Here is a 27,060-nt window from a genome sequence, read left to right as displayed (position 1 = left end):
CCTATGTACACGCTCACCATGTAAGACTCCATTGAAGAGTAAATGTTATAAGAAGGCAACAAGTACTGAATGGAGTGAAAGTGGGACTTCTTGCCATGCTGTTGGAATGAGCACGAGGAGAGGTTACTGCAGGCAGGCAGGCAAAGTCTGTGGAACAGCAGAGTGCAGGTGAGTGACATCCAAAGTGAAGTCGCAGGAGCAAGTGTTTGTCGGTGCTCACTTTTTCTGGAGGTAAATTATATTTATGTTAAAAGTTCTGTATGAAAAAAATCAAAATAACAAGCAAATTATTTAGTTTTTACAAACACTAGTATTCATTGATACTTTACACAATTCCTTGTGCAGAAATTCAAAAATCCATATGTGAAGAGTTCAGCAGCCATGGGCACAAAGAAGCCATTGCGCACACCAGAGTGTGTGCTTTGGAAGCGCTGCAGAAGATTTCCTCTCTCCTTCATGCTCTTGAAATTGAAATCAACTGACTATTGACTGTTTGGGGGGCAGAGCATAAACAAAATGGGGTCCTAATGTGATTGGTCGCTTTGATTGACAATTCAGGTTACTGCATTAAACTGAATTATACTTTGGCACCAATATAAGTGCCTTTTTAACTTGGAGCTATATGAATAAAAGTAAACTGAATTCAGTTAATCCATTCTTGACTTTTAATAAAAACCTTAAAACTACAATTTAATCCTCTCTCTCACATAGAAACAACAGAAATTATTATTTATTTATTTATTTATGATAAATCTGACCACTTGCTTTGAAACAATATCACCATGTAATAGCATGTCAGTTTTGCTGACTCATTATTTTCCATGATCAAACCACATCCTTCGAACTCAGCGTATAAAGCTATGCATCAAAGTATATTTCATGGCATTCGACATCTAATCAAAGAGGGGTAAGACAAAATGTTCTGCCTGAAGAATTTAGGTCTTTTAATCTCTTGTTTGATTTTCTTCATCATCCAGTCAAGTGAGTAATATTTTCTATTGCACATTCATTCATTACACAGAATGCAAGGGCATTATTTTCAGTATTACAAAGCCGCTGGCATTTCTTGTGTTTTACTCATCTGTTCCTTCTTTCATTTTTAAGTTCTTGACTTGATTATCTTGTGATTTAGTTATTTAAGTGAATATTTTATTTTATTTTTAGGTCATGGTTCTGAGATTATTGGAGGGAAGGAAGTCAGGCCACAATCCCTGAGTTTCATGGCTTACTTGAAAAGTAAAAAGTCTTTCTGTGGGGGGATATTAATCCATCCACAATGGGTCCTGACTGCTGCCCACTGCACTAAGTACAGACTTACTCTTCTGACATCAAATCAAAATATATTAATATTTTTAACAGACTGTGAAAAATAACACATTGTGTGTTTTTTTATATACAGTTTTACAATATATACATAATAATATAAAATAATATATACATATAACATATGTATACATATAAAATACTGTCAGTAATCCTTTCACTGATACTGTGAGTACAAACATGCTGAAACTTCATGTCTTCAGTGTCAATAATTTACATAATTACTTATCATGTTAATAGTAGGCACAATCAAATCAGCGTCTCCTTAAAAATGTATTTGAATAAACTCATGGCGGAAGCGACCACATTTCAGTGTTGCTCAGTATTCTTTTATTACTCTCGGTTGCTGTCACTTTTCACACCCTGCTTCAGCTTTTCACCTCGCAGTTGCACACTTCCCCTACAACAACTAAGAAAGGACCTAGTTCCCCCTTTTAAAGCAGGCGCAGCGTGATCGCTGATGACGCTCAGGTGTGTCCACCTCGCCCCACTACAGCATTGCTTTTAAAAATCCCTCAGATTTTTCTGCCGTTTTTAAGGAAAAGCCTCAGCTCTCAGGAAAAAAGCCTGTAAGCCATGAGTATGTTTGACGGCTTTGCACATTAATGAAAATAGAGGTTGATAACACTCCAAAAAAGATAGACAAAATCTGTTCATATTCTAGCCATCATCACCCTACACTACAATTTTTGCAACCACCTCTAATAATATGCATATAACAAAATATAGAGTTAATTTATCTTTGTTTTACGTAGTCCTCCCCTATGAAGCTTTTATATATGTTAACTTTATTCTGTATTTTTTTCTTTTACAGTATTAGTGAGGTGATCCTGGGAGCACACTCCATCAAGAAAGAGGAAAAAGATTCGAAACAATTCCGAGAGGTTAAGAAACAATTTCCTCATCCTGACTTTTGTAATATATTAAAGGGCAATGACCTCATGTTGCTCAAGGTAAGGTCAATCTTCACTGTACAATTCACAATACTAAATGAAGCAAAGATGCAACCCAGTAATTTAAATGCTTTTTCAAGAAAACCCACTTAGAGGAATTTGTTTAAAATGGGGCAGTAAATTAAAATGCACAATTTTTTTTAGAGCTTTTAATCACATGATATTTGATGTAGTATTACATGTTTTTTATGTTACATAAAACATTTCTATTTGTGAAAAGACAATTGAAATATGTAACAATATGAATAATATGAAATGTTAGGCAGCTCAGGACCTAACATTTACTTTTCTTCTTTTCTTTACTTACTCTTCTTACATAGTTGAAACATGTTTTTTAAAGTCAAAACATTGTAAACTAGTACTGACCAATGAGTAATAACTGACTGTTAAAAATTAGCAATCTGTTTATTAACTGACTCTCATTTGATGTTGGCTCACTGCAGTCCAGTATCACGACACTACACTCACTGTTGAAATTACCAGCTAATTATATTTAAAGTATTGATTAATTTTATCTTTAGGGATTTTCTATCTTAGCTCTCAGCCATGTTGCTAGCATCATGCTTTATCCCCTGTTCCTCTGGCACTTTCCTGCTTAGTGGGCCACACTACTAGTTTTAGTAATAATGACACTTGTAGGAAGTGTAACCTAGTTTGGGGGTGAGCTGCTCCAAGTGCTCCAATTACCTCATGGACAACTTTTGAATCAACCTCCACATCTTCTGTAGTTCCTCTCTCGGCCCTTGGTATTTCCCAAGCTTCCCATGTTCCTTCTTCCTGATGTTGCTATCACTTGATATAGCTACATCTATCACTACAGCCTTCTTTCTTTACTTAGTCCCACAGGATCTTAGCTTGGTCATTCTTAACCACCCTAGGGGGTGTATTCCTTTTTGACCTTGGGACATCCAGGCCATACTCAGCACAAATATTCCTGTATATTAAGCCAGCGGCTTAGTTAGGGCGTTCCATGTATGCACCCTGCTGTTATGTTCTGTCTTATTTACTTACTTTATAGCAAACTATATAAACATAATACATAGATAATCATTATCAATATGCAAAGCTTCTTTTTTTCAGCTTAACAATCCAGTGATGGAAACCAAAACAGTGACATTTCTCAAGCTGGGCAAAACTCTCAAAGACCCTGCAGCTGGCAGCAACTGTCTGGTGGCTGGATGGGGAAAAACTGAAAAGAAGAATAGGTCGGATGTCTTGTTGTCTGTCAATGTGACTGTGATTGACAGAAAGAAGTGCAACTCTCGTGGTTATTACAACCGCAACCCTGTTATTACCAGTGACATGATATGTGCTGGTTCAAATGGAAACGCTAAGGCTAGCACATGTAATGTAAGTATATATTAGTATGTTGCGTTGTAATATGAAATTGTAAATTGCAATAAAGCGCAAGACCTTTTTGGCTTTTTTAAATCTCCAGATTAGTTAAAAAAAAACCCAAAAATTTCAAACATTTGTTCTTGCTACAGGGGGATTCAGGAGGGCCACTGCTGTGCAATAAAGAGCTGGTTGGAGTCACTTCTTTTGGACCTGTAGTGTGTGGCGAGATAAATGGACCTGCAGTCTTCTCATTTCTCTCCAAAAAACAACTCAAGTGGATCAAAAAAACAATGAAGTCATCTGAATTTTAAGGAATCCACAAGAATCAGTCCACACAATTTAATGAATACGAGCATCTTTGTAATCTTCCTTGTTAAATCTGTTACTGCTGTTCCTGTAGAGCACTGACTTGAGCATTATTAATGTTATCATTTCATTCTTTTACATTTTTATTCTTGATCTCTGCACATATATGACAGATCCTTATTATTGTTAGTCCTTATCACTGCACAAACTTTTCCTTTTCTTTGTTTTTCAATCAAACTTAATTTGTCATTTTCCAAGTAACCCCAAGAATATGAGTACTACTGTTTGCTGCATATGAAGGCTACCGCTGCAATAAAAGCATACAAATGTTTTTTGTTTTGTTTTTTTCAATGTACATACAAAACTCATGAAAGTAAAACAACAAAGTGAAATTATTCAGCCTGTCAGTGAGAAAGATTCACCAGCTCCTGTTTTATATACTGAAACTGAAACTGAGGCTTGTGAACAGATGCAGAAGAACTTGGTACATCATGCTCCACAAAACAATAGTAACCAGCTACAGTGTATCCGAAAAGCATTCACAGTGCTTCACTTGTTCCACATTTTGGCTACGTTCACACTGCAGGTCTTAATGCTCAATTGCGATTTTTTGATCAAATCCGATTTTTTTGTCTGGTTGTTCGCACTACAAATAAAATGTGACAGCAAACGCACTCTAGTGTGAACGGTTCACGGCCCTCAAAGCGGCCCGCATGCGAAAAAGAAGACGTCACACACAACGCGCTCTGTTTACGAAAGTAAAAATGGCGGCTACAGAGCTAGTAGGTGTTGTTGCAGCAGTCTATCAATTTCTGCACAGTCGTAACCGACAGAATTTTGACAAATTAATTAGAGAAAGAAGGACACTGAGAAAAAAGAGAGCCCGTGCTTTAACAATGGCCGCCATGCTTTCTTGTTTGTCTTCTCCAGCGTGATAATTGGCGTCTGTCTTGTGTCAGTGACGTAAAAGACCGATTTAATGCAACATGACCATTCAAACAGCAGTCGCTTTCTAAAACATCAGATATTTATCGGATTCAGTACCACATACCGAAGTGACCTAGGTCGGATTTGAAAATATCGGATTTGTGCTGTTCAAACTGTCATACCAAAAAAGTCAGATTTGATGCTCTTTCGCCTGCAGTGTGAACGTAGCCTTTGTCATGTTAGAGCCTTATTCCAAAATGGATCAAATTCATTTTTTCCCAGAATTCTACACACAGTACTCCATCATGAAAAAGGGGACAAACTTTGCTTGAAATTCTTGCAAATGTATTAAAATAAAAAACAAAAATATATCATGCATTTAAGTATTCACAGCCGTTGCTCGATACTTTGTTGAAGCACCTTTGGCAGGAAATATATCCTGAAGTAATTTTGAGTAAGATGCTGCAAGCTTGGCATACTTGCTATTGGGCAGTTTCTCACATTTTTGTATGCAGAACCTGTCAAACTCCATCAGGCTGGATGGGGAGTGTTGGTCCACAGCCATTTTCTGTTTTCTGTTTTGGGTGGCTGTAGCTCAGGTGGCAGAGCAGGTCAGCCACTAATCAGAAGGTCGGTGGTTCGATCCCAGGCTGCCTCCTTGCTGCATGCCAAATATCCTTGGGCAAGATACTAACCCCATATTTGCCTACTGGTGGTGGTCAGAGGGCCCGGTGGCGCCTGTGTCCGGCAGCCTCGCCTCTGTCAGTGCGCCCCAGGGCAGCTGTGGCTACAATGTAGCTTGCCATCCCCAGTGTGTGAATGGGTGAATGACTGAATGTAGTGTAAAGCGCTTTGGGGTCCTTAAGGACTAGAAAAGCGCTATAAAAATTCAGGCCATTTCTTCAGAGATATTAAATCAGGCTCAAGTTTGGGCTCTGGCTGGGCCACTAAAGACATTCACAGAGTGGTCCCTAAGCCAATCCTCTGTTATCCTGGCTGTGTGCTTTGGTTCGTTGTCCTGTTGGAATATGAACCTGCTATGGAGCAGGTTATCATCAAGGATGTCTTTGTATATTGCTGATTTTATCTTTGCCTTGATCCTAACTAGTCTCCCACTAGTTTTGCTTTTACAGAAAAATATCCCCACTGCATGGTGCTGACACTACCGTGCTTTGCTGTAGGAATGGTATTGGCCAGGTACCAGTACCTGTTTTCTTCCAAACATGATGCTTGGCATTCAGCTCAGTTTCAGCCCTTTGTCTTCAGTCTTTGTTTCATTAGACCAGATGTGGTCTTTTTTGATAGTTCGATGGTCTAAAGCACCCGAAGGACTCTAGTGAAGGTGAGTCCTTCGGTGAGCCTCCCGGGCTTGTTTGGGTAGCTGTGGTGGTATTCTCTGACCATGGAAGGGTCCAGAATGCAGACTGAGGCATCCAAAATCTCTCTTCTGGACCCCTCAAAATCCACAAGATATTGATATTGAAGTCTCTTTACTACAATTGCTTGTATGTGTATATGCACTCTTTATAATTGTCAGGGATCTGGGTTTGAGGGATCCAGGGTTATTGAGCAGTGTGGACTCATTATCATTATTATTATTATTGTTGTGTGTTTTAGCTGCACTGAGCTGCCGGCTGTGTCCCAAGTTGTAGGAATAGGCAGGTGTATGTTGGGATGTTTGTTTGTCTGCGGTTGGCGCTGTTTCCTGTAGGCTGGGTGACAGGCACCTGCAGGCCTGGTGGGTGTGGCCCTGGTAGGGGGCTGGCCACACCTGAAGACCATGCCATGCACCTGCTGCTGATGAAGCTCGTAGGGGGAGCTATTTAAGAGTATGATGGAGCTCCCTCTGGCGTGGGATTATTGCGTGAGACTCCAAGTCAGTCTTCAAGTCAGTGTTGAAGACTAGTGATGTGGTGTCTTGATGGCTGCTTCTATTGTGTCTCAGGAGGAGCGCAGAACGCCAGTTAGCAGCAAGCATGCGGAATGCAGAGACACGGGAGTGGAGAGCACAGAACACGGATGTTTTGGGAGAAGACACGACACGGGAGTCAGGGGAGCGCATGGGGATTTATTCTGTGGATTATTTACTGCACTATAAATAAACGCACTGTTCAGCATAAGGAGTCTGGCACTTGGGTCCTCATTCCCCACTTCCCCGACTGTGACAGTAATTATTTATTTATTTTCTCCTCCTGTTCTCCCTCTTTTTTAAATACCAGCTTTACCACAGAAGAGAGTTGAATACATCCATTATTTTCTATCCTATTCTGTCCTTGTCTTGTTTTTTAAAATAATATTAAAATACAAATATTAACAATGATATGATTCTTTTTTTCTGTGATAATGAACTTTTTAAAAGACTTAAAGTAAACTTCACGAAAAGACAACCTCAAATGTTTTACTGAGTTTTTGTTTTACACAGTTCCAGAGCATTGTTTGCATTCATGGTTTTATGATTTCAACATGTCTGTGAACAGTGTGTCTTTTTTCATTGTTTATTCTGCAAATCATTTTTTCTTCTGGTTTATAAGATGACATTTTAGAAAGCAAATGTGAAAGCGTCAGTGACTTACTGACATATCTGCACCCAGTGACAACGTTCTCTGAATCACGTAAAGAAACCCACCATCGCACAGTAAATAAACACAATGGTCATTATTCGTGGTAAATTCAACCAGAGTTCTTGAAATGATGTAAGCTTGAAGCAGTAAATTTCTTTTGCAGCCAGACCACATCCTTTCAGCTCAACATAAGTTGCGCGTTACAGCTATGATCAAGGTTTCAGTGCATTCAGCATCTGATAAGGAGAGGTAAGAAGAAATGTTCTGCCCGAGAGATTTCAGTCTTTTCATCACATGTGTGATTCTCTTCATCATCCAGTCTGGTGAGCAGTGTTTTCTCTTGAATTTGCTTTTTGCTCCATTATGTAAACATGCACAATGCAAACTCACATTACTGAGGTCTTTCAGTCTTACAAAGCAGTTTGTTCAGATGCAGTGTGCTTCTTTCTTTTGCTCATCTGTTCTTGACTTCAACATCCCGTGACTGGACATTTTTATTTTGTTTTAGGTCATGGTTCTGAGATTATTGGAGGGAAAGAAGTCAAGCCACACTCGCTGCCTTTTATGGCTCTGCTGGAGCGTGATGGACCAATGTGTGGAGGAATATTAATTGATCCAACATGGGTCCTGACTGCTGCTCACTGTCCGAAGTAGGAAACGAAATCGTACTTTTATTACAATTTTCAAGCTTTAAAACGTTAAAATGCAATTTAATAGAATTGTTTTGTGTATATGCCAGTCAACAATATATTTATTATTCTGATGCTTATGGACTTTATTTACAAAAGATAAAATTTTTGCCGCATCTGGCTTTCATTATGGAAACACACACACACATTCAGTATATCTACCTTTTAAATAAACAGTTGATCCTCTCTTACTGAACTATCAGACCTTTTTAAAAAAGACACACACACATACACATGCAGACACACACTGAGTTACAGAATTATGACAGATTTTCTGATGACATCATATTTACTCTGTTTGGCTTATGTGACCAGTGTGTCTACAGTATTATAGATGAAAGATATAGAAACTGTAGAGCTAATGTCCATACTTTGAGGTTTATTTTTATCAACAGCATAGTATTAAACAATCTCATTTTACACATTTTACAAAGATAGATCTTTCACAGAGATGCTGTAAGGAATTTTATTTATAAAGCAATAACAACCAAACAATGATCTATAAATCTTTATTAACCTGTTCTATAAACAAACTATCATCACCACAAAGTGTTGTTGCTGTTTTTTTCTCTTCCAGTATAAGTACGGTGATCTTGGGAGTGCATTCCATCGAGAAAAAGAAAAAGAAAGAGATACGTTTAAGGCAGGTCCGAAAGGTTCAGAAATGTGTTCGTCATCCCAGCTTTTCTGAAGAAAAAAAAGTCAATGACCTCATGTTGCTGAAGGTAAGGTGATAATTGAATGTCCAACAGTGAGCAAAGCAAAGATGCAGCAATGTGAATTAAAAAGGAATTCAAAATAACATATCTGAAGGTTCAGATAACATAACTTCAGATAAGAAATGGTCTAAATCAAACAAAATCAAAATCAAGTCTCTTTTCTTCTTTTTTTCAGTTGCTGTTTGTTCAAAATGCTGCTAATCAAACACTTTGTGTGCCTGTTATACTCTTTCAAGGCTCTCACATATCTCTATGTTTTTTTTTTAACAATATCAACACTTTTAGTAGCTGTAATTAAGGTTCATTGCAAACACTGTATTTTATTGTAATCTGTTCTGTGACTGATTCTGAGTATCAGACAAATTTTATAAAAAGCCCATATTCATTAAAACATCCTTCCTTTCTGCTGTGACTAAAAAATAGCAGTTTTGTTGATCTTCAGCCTTCAAAGCCCTCATGCTATTGTAGACACTTTGATGCTACTCGGAAAAGTAAACAGGGTATTGAATTCTTAATCTGGCCAATGCATAGACTGCATGCTTTTCAAGTGGTTACCTGAAAGTATCCAGTCATACTCAAGCCCCTTAAGGTCAAAAAATGGAAACACTTAACATTTTTCACTGACTCTGGCTGGTTAAATTCATGTCACTAAATTCACAATTAACCCCCTCTTTACTTTTAAGGTTAGTCTTAAAGCTTTCCTTTTTGATAAAGCTTAATAGATCACTTTGACTCCTTGAAGCAAATTGTACAGAAATGAGGCTTCGGTTTTTGCATTACTGCATATAGTTCTTTTATTAAGAAAAATCTTTGTAAAGATATGTATACACAATTTATATCCTATGTTATGTTTCTTTTTAATCTTATTTCAGCTTAATGAACCAGTGCAGGAAACCAAAACTGTGAAATGTGTCCAGCTACATAAACTTGTCAAAGACCCTGAAGCTGGCAGCAACTGTCTGGTGGCTGGATGGGGACTAACTAAAAAAAACCAACCATCAGATGTCCTTATGTCTGTTAAAGTGACTGTGATTGACAGAAAGAAGTGCAACTCTCGTGACTATTACAACCAAAACCCTGTTATCACCAGTGACATGATATGTGCTGGTTCAAAGGGTAAAAAAAAGACTGATACCTGTGAGGTAAGGATCATGCATATGTTTTGTGCTTTAAGACCCGCTGCCACCTTGAAAGTTGTAAATAATTTAAAAGCGATTGCTCTTTCTGCAGGGGGATTCAGGAGGGCCACTGTTGTGCAACGGAGTGCTAGTTGGAGTCACTTCTTTTGGACCTAAGGAGTGTGGTAACATAAAAAAACCTGGAGTCTATTCTTTTCTCTCAGAAAAACAACTCAAGTGGATCAAGAACACAATGGGTGCCCCTGAAATGTGATGCCGACATCAATGCAGATATGAGCTAACAGCCAGATATGAATCTTTGATGCTGTTAAACATGCCACTGCTGGGTCCACTTGATCTATTATTTTTCATTTAATGGCTTCTGTTTCATCTTTTATAGAGTAGGTTCCTTGCTTGCTATAATCTTTACAGACTATTAAAAGTATCAGCACATCTATTACATGAACAGGCGTTTGTTTAAACATCATATAACTGGATCATCACCCTTTCCCTTGCAGGAACTTGGGTGGGATATCTATAACCAGTCTTTTTAGTATTGTGTAGGAAAAGATTGACTGTCCAGTATTTTAGCAATTGTCATTGCACACCATACATAAACATGGGTACATAGCTTTCACACCTGAAAAGATAAGCAAATGTAAAAGTGCCTTAAATCTGCATTGTTTCTACTTTACTTTCTGTATTGTTTTTTGACTACACTTTTTTCTTTTTCTACTTTCTAATAAAGCAAAATTTTAAAAGGAATCACTGTTTATTTCATTGTTTTTACTATAGCTCTTTCAAATTTCCAATTTCTCAAACATAATATATGTCATATAAAAAAATATCCGATTTTAGAATGCTACATTCTTCAAAGTAATGGACATAGAGCCCACCTTACATTTTAAGATACATAGTTAATAAAAGTTATAAATACAGTACTTGAACTTAATATGTCTCTCTCCAGACATGTGACATATGTCCATATGATTGGCAAACTTGTCCCGTACTTTTGCAAGCATTTCTGGAGTCACTGTAACCAGATACCAGTGAATGGCTGTGGAATTAAATCACTTACACAGTAAAGATGATATCTTGTAATTTATTTTCTTCTTTCTTCTCCCCCCCCCCCCCCCCCCCCCGAGGTAGGTTAGGTTGTAATAATCTTTCCTGCAAAAGAGAGCTGTAGTAATGTCAACATAAGAGACATTCACTTCTAGAAGAACAAGCATAATGAGCCTCTGACTAAGAGCAAACCACAAAAAATAATGCTAAGACCCTGCACAGGAAGAGTGCAAAATGTCACGACATACCACAAGTGTCATCCATGACAAGGGGCAGTCTCAATTTGTTAGTTAGACGTTTTACCTTAAATGCTGCTGTTCTTTCATTGCTGTCTGCTGATGACAAACAATTAGCTACACTGCAAGTTAGAGAATAGTTAAAGAATAAGAATAACTTTATTGATCCTAAAGGGAAAGTAACCAATCTACTTAGCCCTCTAAATACATCTCAGCATTACTGTAACATGAACTGTCCGAAAATATTATAAATAATATCTTTACTTGTAAGACCGTGAGCTTCATGTGACACTGACGCTCAGTTTCTTACTATACCATTAGTTAGAGTTCTTTGCAGTGTCGAAAAAAGAAAGAAAAGCCTCTGCAACTCTGATATTCCTGTAGTCCTTCGTGTGTACGTTTGAAAGTGCAGGCAGATAGAGAGAGGTGAGTAGCTTGAATAAAGAGAAATCAATTCATTAAATCCTGACTTGACTTTTAAATATAAATGCATTTTGCCAGAAAGGCCAGAATCTCAGATTAAAGCTCACAAAACTATTTTAACAACGTAAACACAGAGCGCGGATGCGCGCTTTGTGTTTACATCTTTTTTGCGCTAGGTTTTGTCTCTCTTTAACCAAAATTCACTGGGGGCAGTATCAGTTTCTTCATCCTCTTGGATCTCTTGCTACATGAGGCAAGGCATTGTGGTTCACCTGGAGGAACCCAGGACCCACTCAGTCTATTTTGTCACGGAACTGGGTTTGCGATCCAGTGTTTTGTGTGTTTTAGCTTTATTCTTTGATCATTGTTATTTTCCTGTTTCCTGGTTTATTTTGAAAGAGTCTTGTTTGTCTTTGTCATTGTTTTTTATTTCACTTCCTCTGTGGCGTCATTATGTTCGTTCTAGTCAGCTGTTTCCTCTGTGTTTCCACTTCTTCTGATCACCTCCTGTGTGTATTTAAGTCCCCTGTCTTCCTTTGTTGATGTCAGGTTGTCTGTTTACCATCCACGTCTCATCTTAGTATTCATAGTCTTCATTGTGGTTTCATAGTTTTCACTGTTTTCTTTTCTTTTTTTTCATTTAGTTCTTTCCAGTTTAGGTGTTAGTTTAGTTCTCGTCACTGTTCATGTTGTTTGTACTTTTTGTCATCAGCCCTAATGAAGGCTCGCACACCGGCATACCCCACTGTGACATATTTATTGTGTTCAACAGACTCAATAAACTGATTGGCAAAGCCAGTAATGATGTGGGGATGGAGCTGGACTTTCTTACTGTGGTGTCAGAGAGGCGGACACTTTCCAACATAAGGACAATGCTGGACAATACCTTGCACCTGCTCCATAACGTGCTAGCTAATCATAGCTTTCAGTGAGCACATTCAGTGAGAGACTGAGATTACCCAAACGCACCACTGAATGACACAGGAAATCATTCCTGCCTGTGGCCATCTCCCTGTACAACTCCTCCATCTAATGCACAGTACACAGTGCAGTAGTTACACCCTTTTGCACATGCTCTACAGTAAAATAACAAGGTTAGAGTAAAATGTCAATCACATATGTCTCACCTTTGTAATATTCTGGATATTTATAATTGAGCTATTTGTATATATTAGAGCTATTTCTTATATTTGGTAACTTTATAATATATTGTATTATTTAATTAGTTACTTTAATTAGTCTACTTAGTCACTAGTCACTGTTAGTTACTGTTATTCTCTTGGAGCAACTGCAACCCACATAATTTCCTTAGGGATTATGAAGGTATTCTGGTTCTAATTCTTAAAAAACCCTGTAATTCATTCACCTACTCACCACTTCAGTCAAAGTGGAGTTAAATTTAGTTGTGGCCTCCATCAGTGCCTCCTGCATGCGATCACATGCCACAGATGGAGCAATGTAGGGCCATGGCCAACGGCCATGAATACCAGTCACCACTAACTAGATAATAAGTGCCTTTTTAAAAATATGTTAGATATGTATTAAATACACAACTTTGGGAATGTTGCCTTCCTGTTCCAACATGACTGCACACCAGTGCTCAACGCAAGGTCCATAAAGACACAGATGAGCAAGTTTGGTGTGGAAGAACATCCACAAGGTCCTGACCTAAATACGCTAGAACATCATTAGGAGGAATGAGAGCAGAGACTGCGAGTCAGGCCTCTAGTCCAACATCAGTGTCTGACTTCACAAATGCACTTCTGAAAGAACGGCCAAAAATTCCTGTAAACACACTACTAAACCTTATGGAAAGCCTTCCCCGGAGAATTGAAGCTGTTATACCTGCAAAGTGCGGGCTGACATCATATTTTTACTGTTTTACTGTCACTCAAGTTCATATGTGTGTGAAGGTAGACAAACAAATACTGTTGGCAATACAGTGTCGAACAATTATTAGTAAACAGTACAAACATAACAAACTAATTATTTTTTAGTTTGCTTTACACATTGTCCAAACATGGTTTTTGAATAGTAACTTTTAAAAAATTAAGTCTCAGCTGTATCCTGCTGACCAGCCTACACATTTCTCTCAATTGTCCCATAAGTTTGAATGAGTGGTGTGTGATAGAGACACGGCAGGTCCAGAGAGTGTTAGGCAAAGCCATCGTTATTGCACACGCGGCTGCACCTCTCAGCTGTCCGCCGCACATTCATCACACCACAACTCACAACAACCCCTGCTTCCCCGTGTTTTTAACACGGCAGGCGTGATTGCGGATGCCATGCAGGTGCGTCCGCACGGCACCGCTGACCATGCCTCACCACAGACACTATGTCATGAAATATGGAAGTTTTTAAAGCACAGAATGAAAATTACAACAATCTAAGTTTAGTTTAACAGTCAAGCCAATGATAATGAAATATTCATCCATGGGAAATACACCGAGTCAAATTTCTCACGGTCAAAAAGTGGGTAAGTATATGTGTGTGTTCTTGTTGTTGTTGTTGGTGGTGGTGGTGATGATGGTGAATGGGGTAATGATATATTTGATCACAACCTTAGAATCGTTTAGGAGCCCATTTTGCTGACTTGTTCATTTCAGTTGTCAGACCACATCCTTTCAGCTCTCTGTATAAAGCTGAGCGTCACGGTTTCAGTGCATTCAACATCTACGAGAGACAAAGCGCAAAATGTTCTGCCAGAGTTATTTCAGTGTTTTCGTTTCATGCATGCTCCTCGTGATCATCCAGCCAGGTGATTAATATTTTATGTGGTACTGACAATTTTCTCATTCATTTAAATAAGCAGAATGCATACTCGGCATTACAAAAGCAGTTAGTAAAGGGTATTTGTTTCACTCATCTGTTTTTGACTGCATCATCTGCTGAATTTGTTATGTGATGGATATTTTCTTTTTGTTTTAGGTGGTGGGTCTGAGATTATTGGAGGGAAAGAAGTCGAGCCACACTCGCTGCCTTTCATGGCCTATGTGGAAAGCAAAAAATCTTTCTGTGGAGGGACGTTAATCCATCCACAGTGGGTCCTGACAGCTGCCCACTGCAAAAAGTAGGAACGCTTTTCAAATCACAATATTGTAATATTTATGTTTAACTGACAGTGTGAAAGATAATACATAAAGAGATTTCACAAGAGATCAGAAAGAAAAAGTCTTTATTATAATTATTAATGTAAAAATGTTTGTCCATATTCTTGTAGGTATTATATCTTCACAGAGAATTTTGCACTAATCATTGTCATATTTTTTTATTTTTTTAGAATTTCTTCATTTCCTTATCATAGATACAAATCAAATTGGCATCAAACATATTGTCTGTTGTTTTTATAGAAAAGCCTGCAAAACACAAGTAGATTTGTCTGCATTGCACATAAATATTATTATTAATAAACTGGAACGGTACGGGATCAGGGGGGGTTGTACTGCAATGGGTGAAAAATTATTTAAGTGACAGGAAACAATTTGTGAAGCTGGGTGTCCATTCCTCATCATGCTTGGACATTGCTTGTGGTGTTCCACAAGGCTCTGTACTGGGTCCAAAATTATTTATTATTTATATAAATAATATTTGTAAGGCATCTGATATATTAAAATTAGTATTATTTGCAGATGACACAAATATTTTTTGTTCTGGGGGTAATCTAAAGGAGCTGCTGGATACAATTACTTCAGAAATGTGCAAAATTAAAAAATGGTTTAACAGGAACAAACTATCGCTAAATCTAAGTAAAACTAAAATAACCTTATTTGGGAATTCCCTTAGAAATGCACAAGTGCAGATTCATATAGATGGTGTGGAAATTGAAAGAGTACTTGAACATAAGTTTCTTGGTGTGATTATAGATGATAAATTAAACTGGAAGTCTCATATAAATCATATACATAACAAAATTTCAAGAAGTGTCTCAATCTTGAGTAAAGTAAAACACATTCTGGACCACAAATCACTCCACATTCTCTATTGTTCCCTGATTGCACCGTATTTGAATTACTGTGCAGAGGTGTGGGGCAATACTTACAAATGTTCGCTATCATCAATCTTTATATTACAAAAAAGGGCCATAAGGATAATCCATAAAACTGGTTACAGAGATCATACAAATCCACTATTCTTAAAATTAAAAATTCTAAAATTCACAGATCTGGTTCATTTTCTCACTGCACAAATTATATATAAAGCAATAAATAACCTGCTTCCTGACAATATTCTAAAAATGTTTTCTAAAAGGGAACGGGGATACAATTTGAGGGGGGGATTAAATTTAAAACATCCTCGTATCCGTACAACATTAAAAAGTTTTTGCATCTCTTGTGTGTGGAGTAAAGCTGTGGAACAGACTAAGTAAAGATATAAAGCAATGTCCGAGCATGGCGCAGTTTAAAAAGCAGTTTAAGGAGATGGTTTTTACAGGGTACAGGGAAGAGGTAGAGATTTGATAGGGTGTTCTTGTCTAATATTTTCATGTGTGTGCGGGTGCATGGGTATGTTGGTATGGGTATATATATATTTGTTGGTTGTGTATCCTTTGAGGTGTTAATGGGGTTATTGAAAATGTGTATATGTGCGTATGTGTATATACGTATGTATGGATAGATAGAAACATATATGTATATATATATAAAAATAATAATAATAATAATAAAAAAAATACACATGACATAAAATATAATTGCAAGGAGGTATTTCTGTAGTCTATAGATTACTAGATAGTGGAAAAGGGGCGGGATTAAATAAGCTTATGCTTCTTCCTGCTCCTTTTTGAGCATGAAAGTTATTTGTAGTTGTGGTTGCTCGTTTTCTTTTTGTTTTGCTTTGTTTATTTGTCTCTTTTAATTCTATGTTGTTGTACTTTTTTAACATGTTCAAAATAAAGATTCAATCAATCAATCAATCAATCAAATATTGATGTTGGCCATAATCCAAATGAGAAAAAAAAGATTAAATGTTTATCTAAACAGTGTGGTAATCACTGTCATAGAAAGAGACTGCACTCAGAAATTTCATAACTGAAAAATGTTAAAAATGTTTCACCTGGAGGAAAACACCATGCAGCTTTATCTACGTCTCTAAAATAACCATAAACCAACTATATACAATAATACACATATAATGAAATAACTGTGCAGCTATGATAATGTTATAATTGTTTTATTTAAAAAGGTTAATCTGACCTATTAATCTTTTTTATAAGTGAACTTTCACTAATACATTTTTCTTTTCTTCTACAGTATGAGTAAGGTGACCCTGGGAGCACACTCGATCAAGAAAAAAGAAAGCGCTTCTAAGCAGGTCCAAAAGGTTGATAAACGTTTTCCTCATCCTGACTATTACCATGGATCCAGGGAGAATGACCTCATGTTGCTCAAGGTAAAGTGATCATTCATTGTCTGAAACCAAGTTAAAAAAAGATGCATTTATGTGAATACGTTTGTTTTTAATCTTATATGATGTATTTCTGTGTGTGTATGGATAAATCAATAAATCGCTGTGCCTATTTATACATTTTCCAAGCAAAATGTACAAATATGTCACGGCAAATGGATCCGACTCAGGCTCAGACTGGAATCACAAGTTAGCAGTTCTTTTATTTACACAAAACACCAGGTGCAGAATATATATACAGATGGGAGGAAAGCCAGGGGTTCCAGTGGTCTACCGGGTAGGTTTAAGGGAGAGAATCAGATCCTTCTCACTCGCTCGCTCTGTTTGAGAGTTCCACATGCACGCCACTCCAAACCGCCAACATCCACGTTTAAGTTTCCACGGTTCAGGAAGTCTAAGCACAGAGAGACGAAAGTCACAAATAGGTTCATACACAAGCACACTAGAATTCACCGAGCTGGATTTACACAAACGTATCAAACTCAATAGTCCAGCAATGAGGAGCTCAGAGCCACTGCCGTAAGAAGTGGCCCGAGATTAGGAGCAGGTGCGTGGTCCAAAAGCAGAAGTTTGGCGTGAGCTCCACCCAGGCAGAGCAGTGAGAGAGCAAAACCAAAACACATGTAGCCTTGCGGGGAGCCGACCATGACAAAATAAATGAGTGGTGTTTCAAGACTGTAGCACAGTGCTGTATATATACAAAATTTAAGGCCAGCTCTCTAAAGTTAATATAGTCATTATCAATATCTTTGTTTTTAATTTTGTTTCAGTTGAAGAAACCAGTAAAGCAAACCAAGACAGTACAATGTCTCCAGTTAGCCAAAGTTGTCAAGGACCCTCCAGCTGGAGGCAAGTGTCTGGTTGCTGGATGGGGAAAAACTGAAAACAACAAAACATCAGATGTTCTCCTGTCTGTCAATGTGACTGTGGTCAGTAGACAGACATGCAACTCTCGTGATTATTACAACCGCAACCCAGTTATCACCAGTGACATGATATGTGCTGGTTCAAATAGTGGAAAAAAGGCTGATACCTGTCAAGTAAGTATATAGAAAGTATGTAAGGAAGTAAATATCTATATTAAAATATCCATCCAACTCAACACCTTTTTGTTCTTTTGTCAGGGGGATTCAGGAGGACCTATCGTCTGCGATGGAGTGCTGGTTGGCATCACTTCTTTTGGAAGAGGTTGTGGTATCATTAAAAAACCTGGAGTCTACTCGTTTCTCTCAGAGAAACGCCTCAAGTGGATCAAAAAAACAATGCAATCCTCAGAAATGTTATGAACCCACAGGTGTCAGTCTATACAAGCTGAGCAAGAAGCAAATCTTTTCTTTGATATTAAATGTCCATGCTTTTAATGTAGTCTGCTTACTTGACCATTGTCCATTTTATCATTTCATATTCTATTTTCTGATATTTCAGTTTCTGTTAGCTTGATGAAATTCTTTTTCATCTATGAAAAATATTTTTTGAGCATGCTCTTTTATGTTGATTTTTTATTCCATCTATCTCTGCTTAAAAACCCCCATAAGTTTGCGGTTTGTGGGGCAAGCCTTGTGGAGGAGACATAAGGACCCAGAATGCAGGCAAGGCTGAGATGTGAGTGAGCTTTATTGCAGGAGGGTGACACACAACCAAAAGTGAGGGTGCAAAAAACAGAAGAAAGAAAGACTCTCAACCAAGAAAACTAATAAAACAAAACTCAAACCTAAATTTACAGGAGAACATGGGGAAAGAAACAGAATGAAGCAGGGAGGTAAGTCAGACAGACCAGTAACACGCAGGATAAAACACAGGGTTTATATACAGACAGGAGCAATCAGGGAATGAGAAACAGGAGGGAGACACAGCTGGGGTAAATTATACATAACGAGAGAAGGGGAAGCAAAACTACACTCACTGCATGTAGGACGGGGACTATCAAAATAAAACAGGAAACGAGACAATTAAAAAGACGAGGACTTGACACTGAGAGACAGACTGAAAGAATATGACACATGGAACACAAGGAAGACAGTGACTTAAACTAGAAACCAGAACAGCAAATAACATCAAGAGAGCACTGGGAAACACCCAGGACCATGACAATAAGATATTTTTATAAACCTTCTACTTCATAATAAAGCTGGAGGCATTAATCCTTCTCTCTTTCTTTCATTGTTTGTAACTCTGTCATCTTTTTACTCCTATACATACACCACAGCAGACACATGCTAGGTTTCTATACAGGAAGAGTGCACAATTTCCCCAAAGCCCACTAGACTATGACTAGGACTTACTCAGCGTGCACATTTTCAGAGGACATGCAGTCATGATCTATATATATCATATATGCCCCAACACTCTTTCAATTATCATTTCAAGCCCTCTTCTTTTCCTAAATAACACAATGTAGTTATTATTCATTATGATACATTTGACCACAGGTGTTAAATTAATATTCAAGGTTTTATTGTTTCATGTGTGGTGCAACACCATGTGATACATAACACATCACTTTTTGATTAGTAGCTATGTGGACCCATGAATATAAATATTGATACATTTGCAGAAGAGCAGGACAAGTTGACTGCAGTAGAGAGCAGCACAATGATAATTTTATTCATAATAAAATCTATTTTGACAGGACCTTTCTAAACCAAAGTTAGAAGGTGCTTCACTTAATTTACCAAAAACTGAATTAAAAACATTATAAAGAAAATTAAAATTCATAACACAAGAAAATGCACAAACAAAAAAAGCAAATACAAAAAAAGATGAAGAAAGCAGGGAAGAAATTTTGATAAATAAACAAATAAAAAAAACAACAAAACAACGTTCTCTAAAAAGAGCCGGAATTCCCAACCCATTGGGCACGTCAGGTCTGTCCAGCGTCCTCGCCCACCACCTGATCCAACTCACCACCAGGTGGTGATCAGCTGACAGCTCAGCCCCTCTCTTTACCCCAGTGTCTCAAACATATGCTTGCACGTTTGGTGATATGATTGCAAACTCAATCATCGAACTACGGCCTAGAGTGTCCTGGTGCCATGTGCACTTATGGACACTCTTATGTTTGAACATGGTGTTTGTTATGGCCAAACTGTGGTTTGCACAGAAGTCCAACAACAAAACACCCCTCAGGTTCAGCTCCGTAAGGCCGCTCCTCCCAATCACGCCCCTGCAGGTGCCTGGAAAAGAATCGTTTCTTAAATGCTGAGACGACTAACGAGATGATTATTGACTCGAGGATGAGGAGAGACCAGCACGCCCCACTATACATCAACGGGACTCGGGTGGAGAGGTCACTGATGTGGGTGCCGAGGATCTCAACTGGACCCATAACACACAGCAGATCATCAAGAAGGCTCAACAACGACTCTTCTTCCTACAGAAGATGAGGAGATTTGGATTAACGTCCAAACCGCTCAGCAACTTTTACAGATGTACAGTGGAGGGTATCCTGACAAACTCCATCATAGGGAACAGCACCACACACCACAACAGGAAGGCTCTCCAACGTTATATTAAAACGGAACAATTCATCTGTGGAGTACCCCTCACACCACTTCAGGACATTTAGCACACCCAGATCAGAAAAAGGGAACAGAATATATTAAGGACTGCACCCAGCCACAGAACACACAATTCACACTCCTGCCATCTGACAGACGCTACAGGAGTTTGAAAGCAAGGACAGTCAGACTAAAAAGCAGTTTCTATCCACAGGCCACCAGGCTACTGAATCACTGACTAATTGTTGTAATTATCTTTAACCTGTAATTCCCAATTTTGTACATTTATATACAACATAATACAACTTCATACAATATAAACATTTTAATATTGCATATTCTGTATATATTACCACTGTGACAGTGTTGCACCAACTAAATTCTGACTACAAGCTACATACTACAGGCTTCTTCACAGCGGGCCCCAACTGAAGTACTGAGAACTTGGAAGATGTTTCTCCTCAGAGGCTCATTAAAAGTCCATGGAGTCACCCACAGACAGGAAAAACCGGGAGTTGGGGGTTCCTACAACTCAAATGTCTCTTTTCTTGGCTGTAGCTCAGGTGGCAGAGCAGGTCAGCCACTAATCAGAAGGTCGGCGGTTCGATCCCAGGCTGCCTCCTGGCTACATGTCAAATATCCTTGGGCAAGATACTAACCCCATGTTGCCTACTGGTGGTGGTCAGAGGGCCCGGTGGCGCCAGTGTCCGGCAGCCTCGCCTCTGTCAGTGCGCCCCAGGGCAGCTGTGGCTACAATGTAGCTTGCCATTGCCAGTGTGTGAATGTGTGTGTGAATGGGTGAATGACTGAATGTAGTGTAAAGCGCTTTGGGGTCCTTAGGGACTGAGTAAAGCGCTATACAAATGCAGGCCATTTACCATTTACCATAAGCACTTGTTTTACTTTATTTATTTTCTATCTCAGTTATTCTTTATTTTAGTTAGTGGTCTTTTTATTTGTGTGAAGGGAACCTACAAAGTAAGGATTTTATTGCCCTGCATAACCACTTGTATTTTGCAGTGTATATGACGATAAACTTCTTGAATATCTTGAATCTTGAATTTAGTTGTGGTCACTGAAGACCACAAAATAATTTCTACAGATCTGTAAACATGTAACATGTCTGTGTGCAAAAAAAACATTTTTAATCAAGTGTTAATTTCCCACGAAGTTCAATCTGTTCATCGTGCCAACTGGATATTAACTGTCTTCGAGGCCCATTGTAGTCAGTATATTTTAATGCAGAACATTTAAACTTTTATTTTAATAAAAGCTTATTTATACAGAATTGTCCTATGCTGTAGTGTTAATGTTTTAGCATAGCATTTAGAATAGAATACTTCTTCCACAGCTGTAAAATGTTCATAATGAGCATTTGATCAGAGACAGTCACACCACGTAGGCTCTGAATTTTTGTGGCCTGTTTAATCACAGTGATTCATAACATGAAACATGCAGGTAACTTGCACTCACTGTGACACTGACTCTCAGTTTCCATACTACACCACTAGATGGTGTTCTCTGCCATATGGTTTGAGCACTGTGTGCCTTCAGTCTAGCAAATGAAACTAGAAAACTAATCATTTAAAAACATATGAACAAGTGGTTAAACTGATTAATGCCATTTTTGATCAACACTGACTATTGTGGCAACATTAATACATTTTTCTGCAGTGCACAATAAACCAAATTTAGTCAGTATTTGGGATTTTCCACAATTAGCAAGATTTGATCAATACTACTACTTAAAGGGCAAAGTAAAAGCAAATCAAGTGCTCCTTCAATCAGCACCTTACCATGTGCCTGCATCCACCAGTCACAGTTGTTTCCTGTATGCTGCAATTTCCTGAAAAGGAAAACAGTCTGTAAAAGACAGATGTACAACAAAAAGCCAAGCAAACAAAAGCAACAGATGATCAGCATTGTTTGGATACACTCTGGCTTTAGTGCAAGTGACTAAGAAGAATTCATATGAAAATAGTGATGTAGAGTTGTGTATGCACTGCAAAACAACACAACTAATGTCCAAAATATGAATCGCACACTGGCAGTTGGTGGGTAGCTATGGACTTCCACCTGCAGAGAGTGTCTGTTTTCCAATGGGGCTGTGCCAAAAATATGTGGTACAACTGGTCTGTAGACTACTGTCGTTTGAGCTATTTTTGGTCAATCAGCTAGCTGAATAGAAGAGAAAAGTTATAAGAGCTGAAGTGAAACCAAGTGTTAAAAACAACAAAATGTTTCCTTGGTAGCCACTGTTTGTACTTTTTATTATGTATTTTTTGATGAATGGTGTTTGATTCCCTCTTCTCCCATTCCTGGTAAGCTCAGCTACCCAGCCCTTCCCTAATGCATGCCACTAGTCCTCCAGACCGCATTCAATCAATGCACAGGATCATTCACAACAAGCAACGCAATGTTGGAATTTTGTAGGACTGCACAGGGGCATGTTTGCATTAGTTGAATACCCCTCTCTGTATGCTGTCCATAGGCAAATCCCTCTACAAATGGAAACATAAATTAGGCATAAATCTTTCAACCACCTTACAACACACTTCAAACTGCAGAATAGTTTTTGCATGAAGACCAAGAAAAAAAGTGCAATGGCTGTTAACACAGTGCATCTGCATATCACAAATACACACTGGCCTCAATGCAAACATAAACCAATTGCATAACTATTTAAACAAATATGCCAGTCCACAAGAATTTTTCAATGTGGTAGTACAAACACCGTATGAAAAACATCACAAATAAAATGAGGGGGACCTCAGAGCTCTGGAACTAAGCATTTTATTCAAGTAAAATGAAATATAATACTATAGAGTATAATGAAGCAGCTGAGTTACTGCATTTGGATATATTGTACATATACAATATGGAACATTTGCACTACCGGTCAAAAGTTTTAGACCATCCTCACCCCATCAAACTAAACTTTTGGAATTGTTCAGTTTTCGCAAGGCTCTGGGTGAGCAACACGTTCTCACTCCCAAAGCGAAACATTTTATTCTAGGTGACAAATCGGTGGTATATTACACTTCTGGGCACCCAACACGTCTCTATATTGGGAGATCAGAAAAATGAGGACACATGACAACCATTTGGAATGAATCTACACATGTACGTTCATTTTACTTAAATCACTTTGGAAAACACTATCTAACATCATGAAAGTCGTGGTTAACGTTAGGGAAAAGGCTATGGTTAGGGTTAGGGCTGGAATATATGGCTGGAATGTCTATTACTCTGGAAGTGTCATTCTACTGGATTTATCCATAACCTGGCACGTAGCATAAGAATGCAGAAGGTCACACTTTGGTGTTCCTCAGGGATGCAGCGGGATGTGACAAATCGTCAGTATATTATGCCTCGGGAGTGAAAATGGGCTGGGGTTAGAATCTGTTCTTGAATCTGTTTATGACCATGAATTGTCTTCCAGAGAGCAGCAGCTTTGACAGGTCATGTCTGGGTTTGTATGTTCTTTCATGATATTGGCAGCTCTGCTGGGACAGGAAAAACTGAAAAGTTCCTCCAAAAACAGCAGTGCACGGTCAAGGAGTTTCTGGTTTTCATGTCTTTGTGAAGGCCTCAGAAAGCTGATTTGCACATTCTTTCAGTACCCATCCTCTCACTCCATGCAGGAGGGTGACAGCTCTAACCGCACACCTTTATGCTCTAGCACTGTGAAGGTGTGGCTGTAGTTATCACAAGGATGCTGGCGCCTTTCTGTGAGGCCCTTTAACTCTCTCACCTTTACCAAATAGGTGAGCACACCACCAGCTGAACACTTACTGGTCTTGTGATTGTGATGTTTTGCCTGCCCTGACAGACTTATCCCATCTTCCTCCCCTCACCCACAACCAGACATAGCAGATGGCCTTTCTGAGCCTGGTTCTGCCAGAGGCTTCTTCCTGTTAAAATGGAGTTTTTCCTTCTCACTGTTGCCAAGTACGGCGCCCCGCAGGGGACATGGGAGAAAAAAAAAATTAAGACGGACTTTTGCGAGATCTCGCAAAAACTTTTGCGGGATCCCGAGTTTGTTTTGCGAGATCTCGCAAAAGTTTTGCAAGATCCCGAGTTTGTTTTGCCTACATATGTAGAATAGCATATGTAGGCAAGTAAATTTCTCCTTTTTTTATCAAGAAGCAAAGACAAAAAGGAAAAAAAAAAAAAAAAAAAACAGGGCAGGGTTCGGTGGTTGAATCATCCGTCCCCACCAATGCCAAAACCAAATCTACGCCCTTGGCAGCATCATAAAATTTTCAGGTAGTTACTTATAGATAGATTTTAAAACTACCTGCAAATTTTAAGCCTCATCTTTCCAAGAGGAAAGGATTAGTATTATATGGCCACATTTTTTAATTATTATTTTTATTTACTTTATTTCATGTTATCTCGTTTATTAGGCTTAAGTTAGTTTACAATATCTTATCAGTAAACATGCAACAATTTTTATTTGTGCTAGGTGTGCTAAAGAATGTGTCCACATTCACAAAACTAAGGTTCAAAATATAATCTCTGTATTGTGTTAAAACACAGTCATTATTATTTAATTTGATCTGTTTGGTTTTTTGGTTTTTTCAGTTGACTAAAACATTACCTGAAACGCAAGTCTGTGTAAGAAATTAAAAACAAGAGATAAAATCTACTTACCTTGGTATCAGTCCTGTTCCTTTACAGGTGAAGGGGGAAAACATACCACACCTATCAAATTCCATCATGTCTTTTATTTGAGCTCTTAGTGAATTAAACTGACCAGACACCTGCTTTTGTGTTTACTCTGTTTCCATGGGCACCCACAAAAGCTCACAGGCCCACCTCGATGCAGGTGAAACTATCAAAGTTTGCCACACCCATACAAACTTATCTTGTCAATGTTTGTGTGTCTTTGTCATGTTTAAATAGCCCTCCCTATCACTGTCTCTCTCTGTCTCATACACACACATCCACACACATAAAATCAGAGTAAATGTTTACCTAGAGTTGGGTACATGTCCAAGTTGGAGGAGCTTTGCCTTGCCTTTTTTCACTTGTGACGCAACACCGCAGGCATAGAGTGAAGCCTTGTTTTATAACTGAAACTGGAAGCTCGTTTATCTCAGGAGGTGATTCAGCATCTTTATCTGTGAGTTAAAGTGCAAACAAATATGCTTTGGCGCAATGGCCCAAAGATAAGATGACTAAAGTCCGTTTTAAAACCTGTGCCCTCCTACAAAGATGTAAAGGATGTTCTGTTGCTTTGTTTGATTTTTTTCTTAAATCAGACATTGGATATGTACGTGATGTGAAGGTTTGATTTTTCAGATCGTGAAACATACTGCAAAACAAACTGAAGCATACTAACTTTGCGTTATATAAAGGTTGCATGAAATTTAGTGCAGTATAAACAGGTTATTTTTCCATATTTTGGTAAATTTACCAGTAATGTAGTGGTGCACAGTGGCTTTGGTGTTCTTGGTTCTCTGTATTTGTATCAACTCATGTTCTACATAACAGGGTAAATTCACTAGAATTAAAAATTACTCAAACATAACTTTAAAATTATTTATATGATGTTATTATTTTAATATAGCATGTTTTTCAGTTCACTTTGCCAAAAAATAGCTGATAGAAACATCCTCAAAAAAGCTACATTTCACTTTCTTGCTTTAAGTACATTTTCAGAGGCTTTACTTTTTCACTCTTACATGAGTAAATAAGTTGAATCAGTATTTTATCTTTTACCAGAGTATTTTAACACAAATTTGTAATTCTACTTAGGTACAGAATATCTGTAATTTTGCCACCTGTATATAAGTGTAACTGTCATGGTCCTGGGTCGGTGACCCAGCGCTTTAAGTTGATTATTATCACTTTTCTAGTTTATTCTGATTTTGTATTTGTTCTTAGGGTTTGAGTTGTGTGTTTCTATCATCCCTACCTGTGTCTCTCCTCTGCGTTCTGATCGTGTCCCCAGTTGGCTGTGTAAAACAGTCTGTGTGTTTCCTGTTTTACTTTGTAGGGTTGTGTCTCGTTATGTCCATTAGTTCCAGCTGTGTCCCCGCCTGTCTGCCATTTCCTACTTACCTGGTGTGTGTATTTATAGTGCGTGTCTGCCTGTGCTCCTGGTCGGCTCGTCTGTGTTTCTTGGTATCCTGCTCCTTAGTCTGCGTCTCTCTGCTCTGCTCTGCTCTGCTCTCTGTTTCGTTAAGATTTCAGGTTTGCTCTTTAGTTTCTCCCAGTTTAGGTTTCCGTTAGTAATTTCTCACGCTTCGTTGCCTGTTTCTGCCACTGCCACCTTGTAAATAAACTCTCACTCATATCATCAGTCGGCTGTATGCATTTTGCGTCCTCCTTTTCCTCCACACCACACGGCTCACCCCGCCAGCCGTGACAGTAACACAATGTAACACTGAAGCTGCTGACAAGTACCAGAATTAAGTAACAGTAAAAAGTTATTTAAAGTCAGTCTATAATATGGCATAAAAAAGCTACAAATTTTGACAAAGAAAAAATGTTC

At 38.3% G+C, this 27,060-nt stretch overlaps 3 protein-coding genes across 3 annotated transcripts; all 3 read left to right on the top strand.

Annotated features, from left to right (window-relative positions):
• Positions 1-917: 917 nt before the first annotated feature.
• LOC102796652 (granzyme A-like) lies at positions 918-3,925 on the top strand. Its single transcript, XM_006790003.2, has 5 exons — positions 918-981; positions 1,165-1,306; positions 2,138-2,276; positions 3,357-3,626; positions 3,764-3,925. The coding sequence occupies exons 1-5, from the start codon at positions 918-920 to the stop codon at positions 3,923-3,925; spliced, it is 777 nt and encodes a 258-aa protein (XP_006790066.2).
• A 3,719-nt stretch (positions 3,926-7,644) lies between these two features.
• LOC118454107 (granzyme A-like) lies at positions 7,645-10,208 on the top strand. Its single transcript, XM_087848744.1, has 5 exons — positions 7,645-7,731; positions 7,917-8,058; positions 8,675-8,822; positions 9,689-9,958; positions 10,047-10,208. Exons 1-5 carry the CDS (start codon positions 7,668-7,670, stop codon positions 10,206-10,208), a joined length of 786 nt encoding a protein of 261 aa, XP_087704870.1. The 5' UTR covers positions 7,645-7,667.
• A 4,144-nt stretch (positions 10,209-14,352) lies between these two features.
• On the top strand, positions 14,353-18,347 carry LOC102800275 (granzyme A-like). The gene is made up of 5 exons (XM_035907399.2): positions 14,353-14,416; positions 14,587-14,728; positions 16,908-17,046; positions 17,832-18,101; positions 18,186-18,347. The coding sequence occupies exons 1-5, from the start codon at positions 14,353-14,355 to the stop codon at positions 18,345-18,347; spliced, it is 777 nt and encodes a 258-aa protein (XP_035763292.2).
• Positions 18,348-27,060: the final 8,713 nt, after the last annotated feature.

The sequence above is a fragment of the Neolamprologus brichardi genome, chromosome 12 (assembly GCF_056152115.1).
Source record: "Neolamprologus brichardi isolate AB-2024 chromosome 12, ASM5615211v1, whole genome shotgun sequence".
Classification (NCBI taxonomy): Eukaryota; Metazoa; Chordata; class Actinopteri; order Cichliformes; family Cichlidae; genus Neolamprologus; species Neolamprologus brichardi.
Note: the sequence above shows the minus strand (reverse complement) of the source record. Positions and strands in the feature narration are given on the sequence as shown.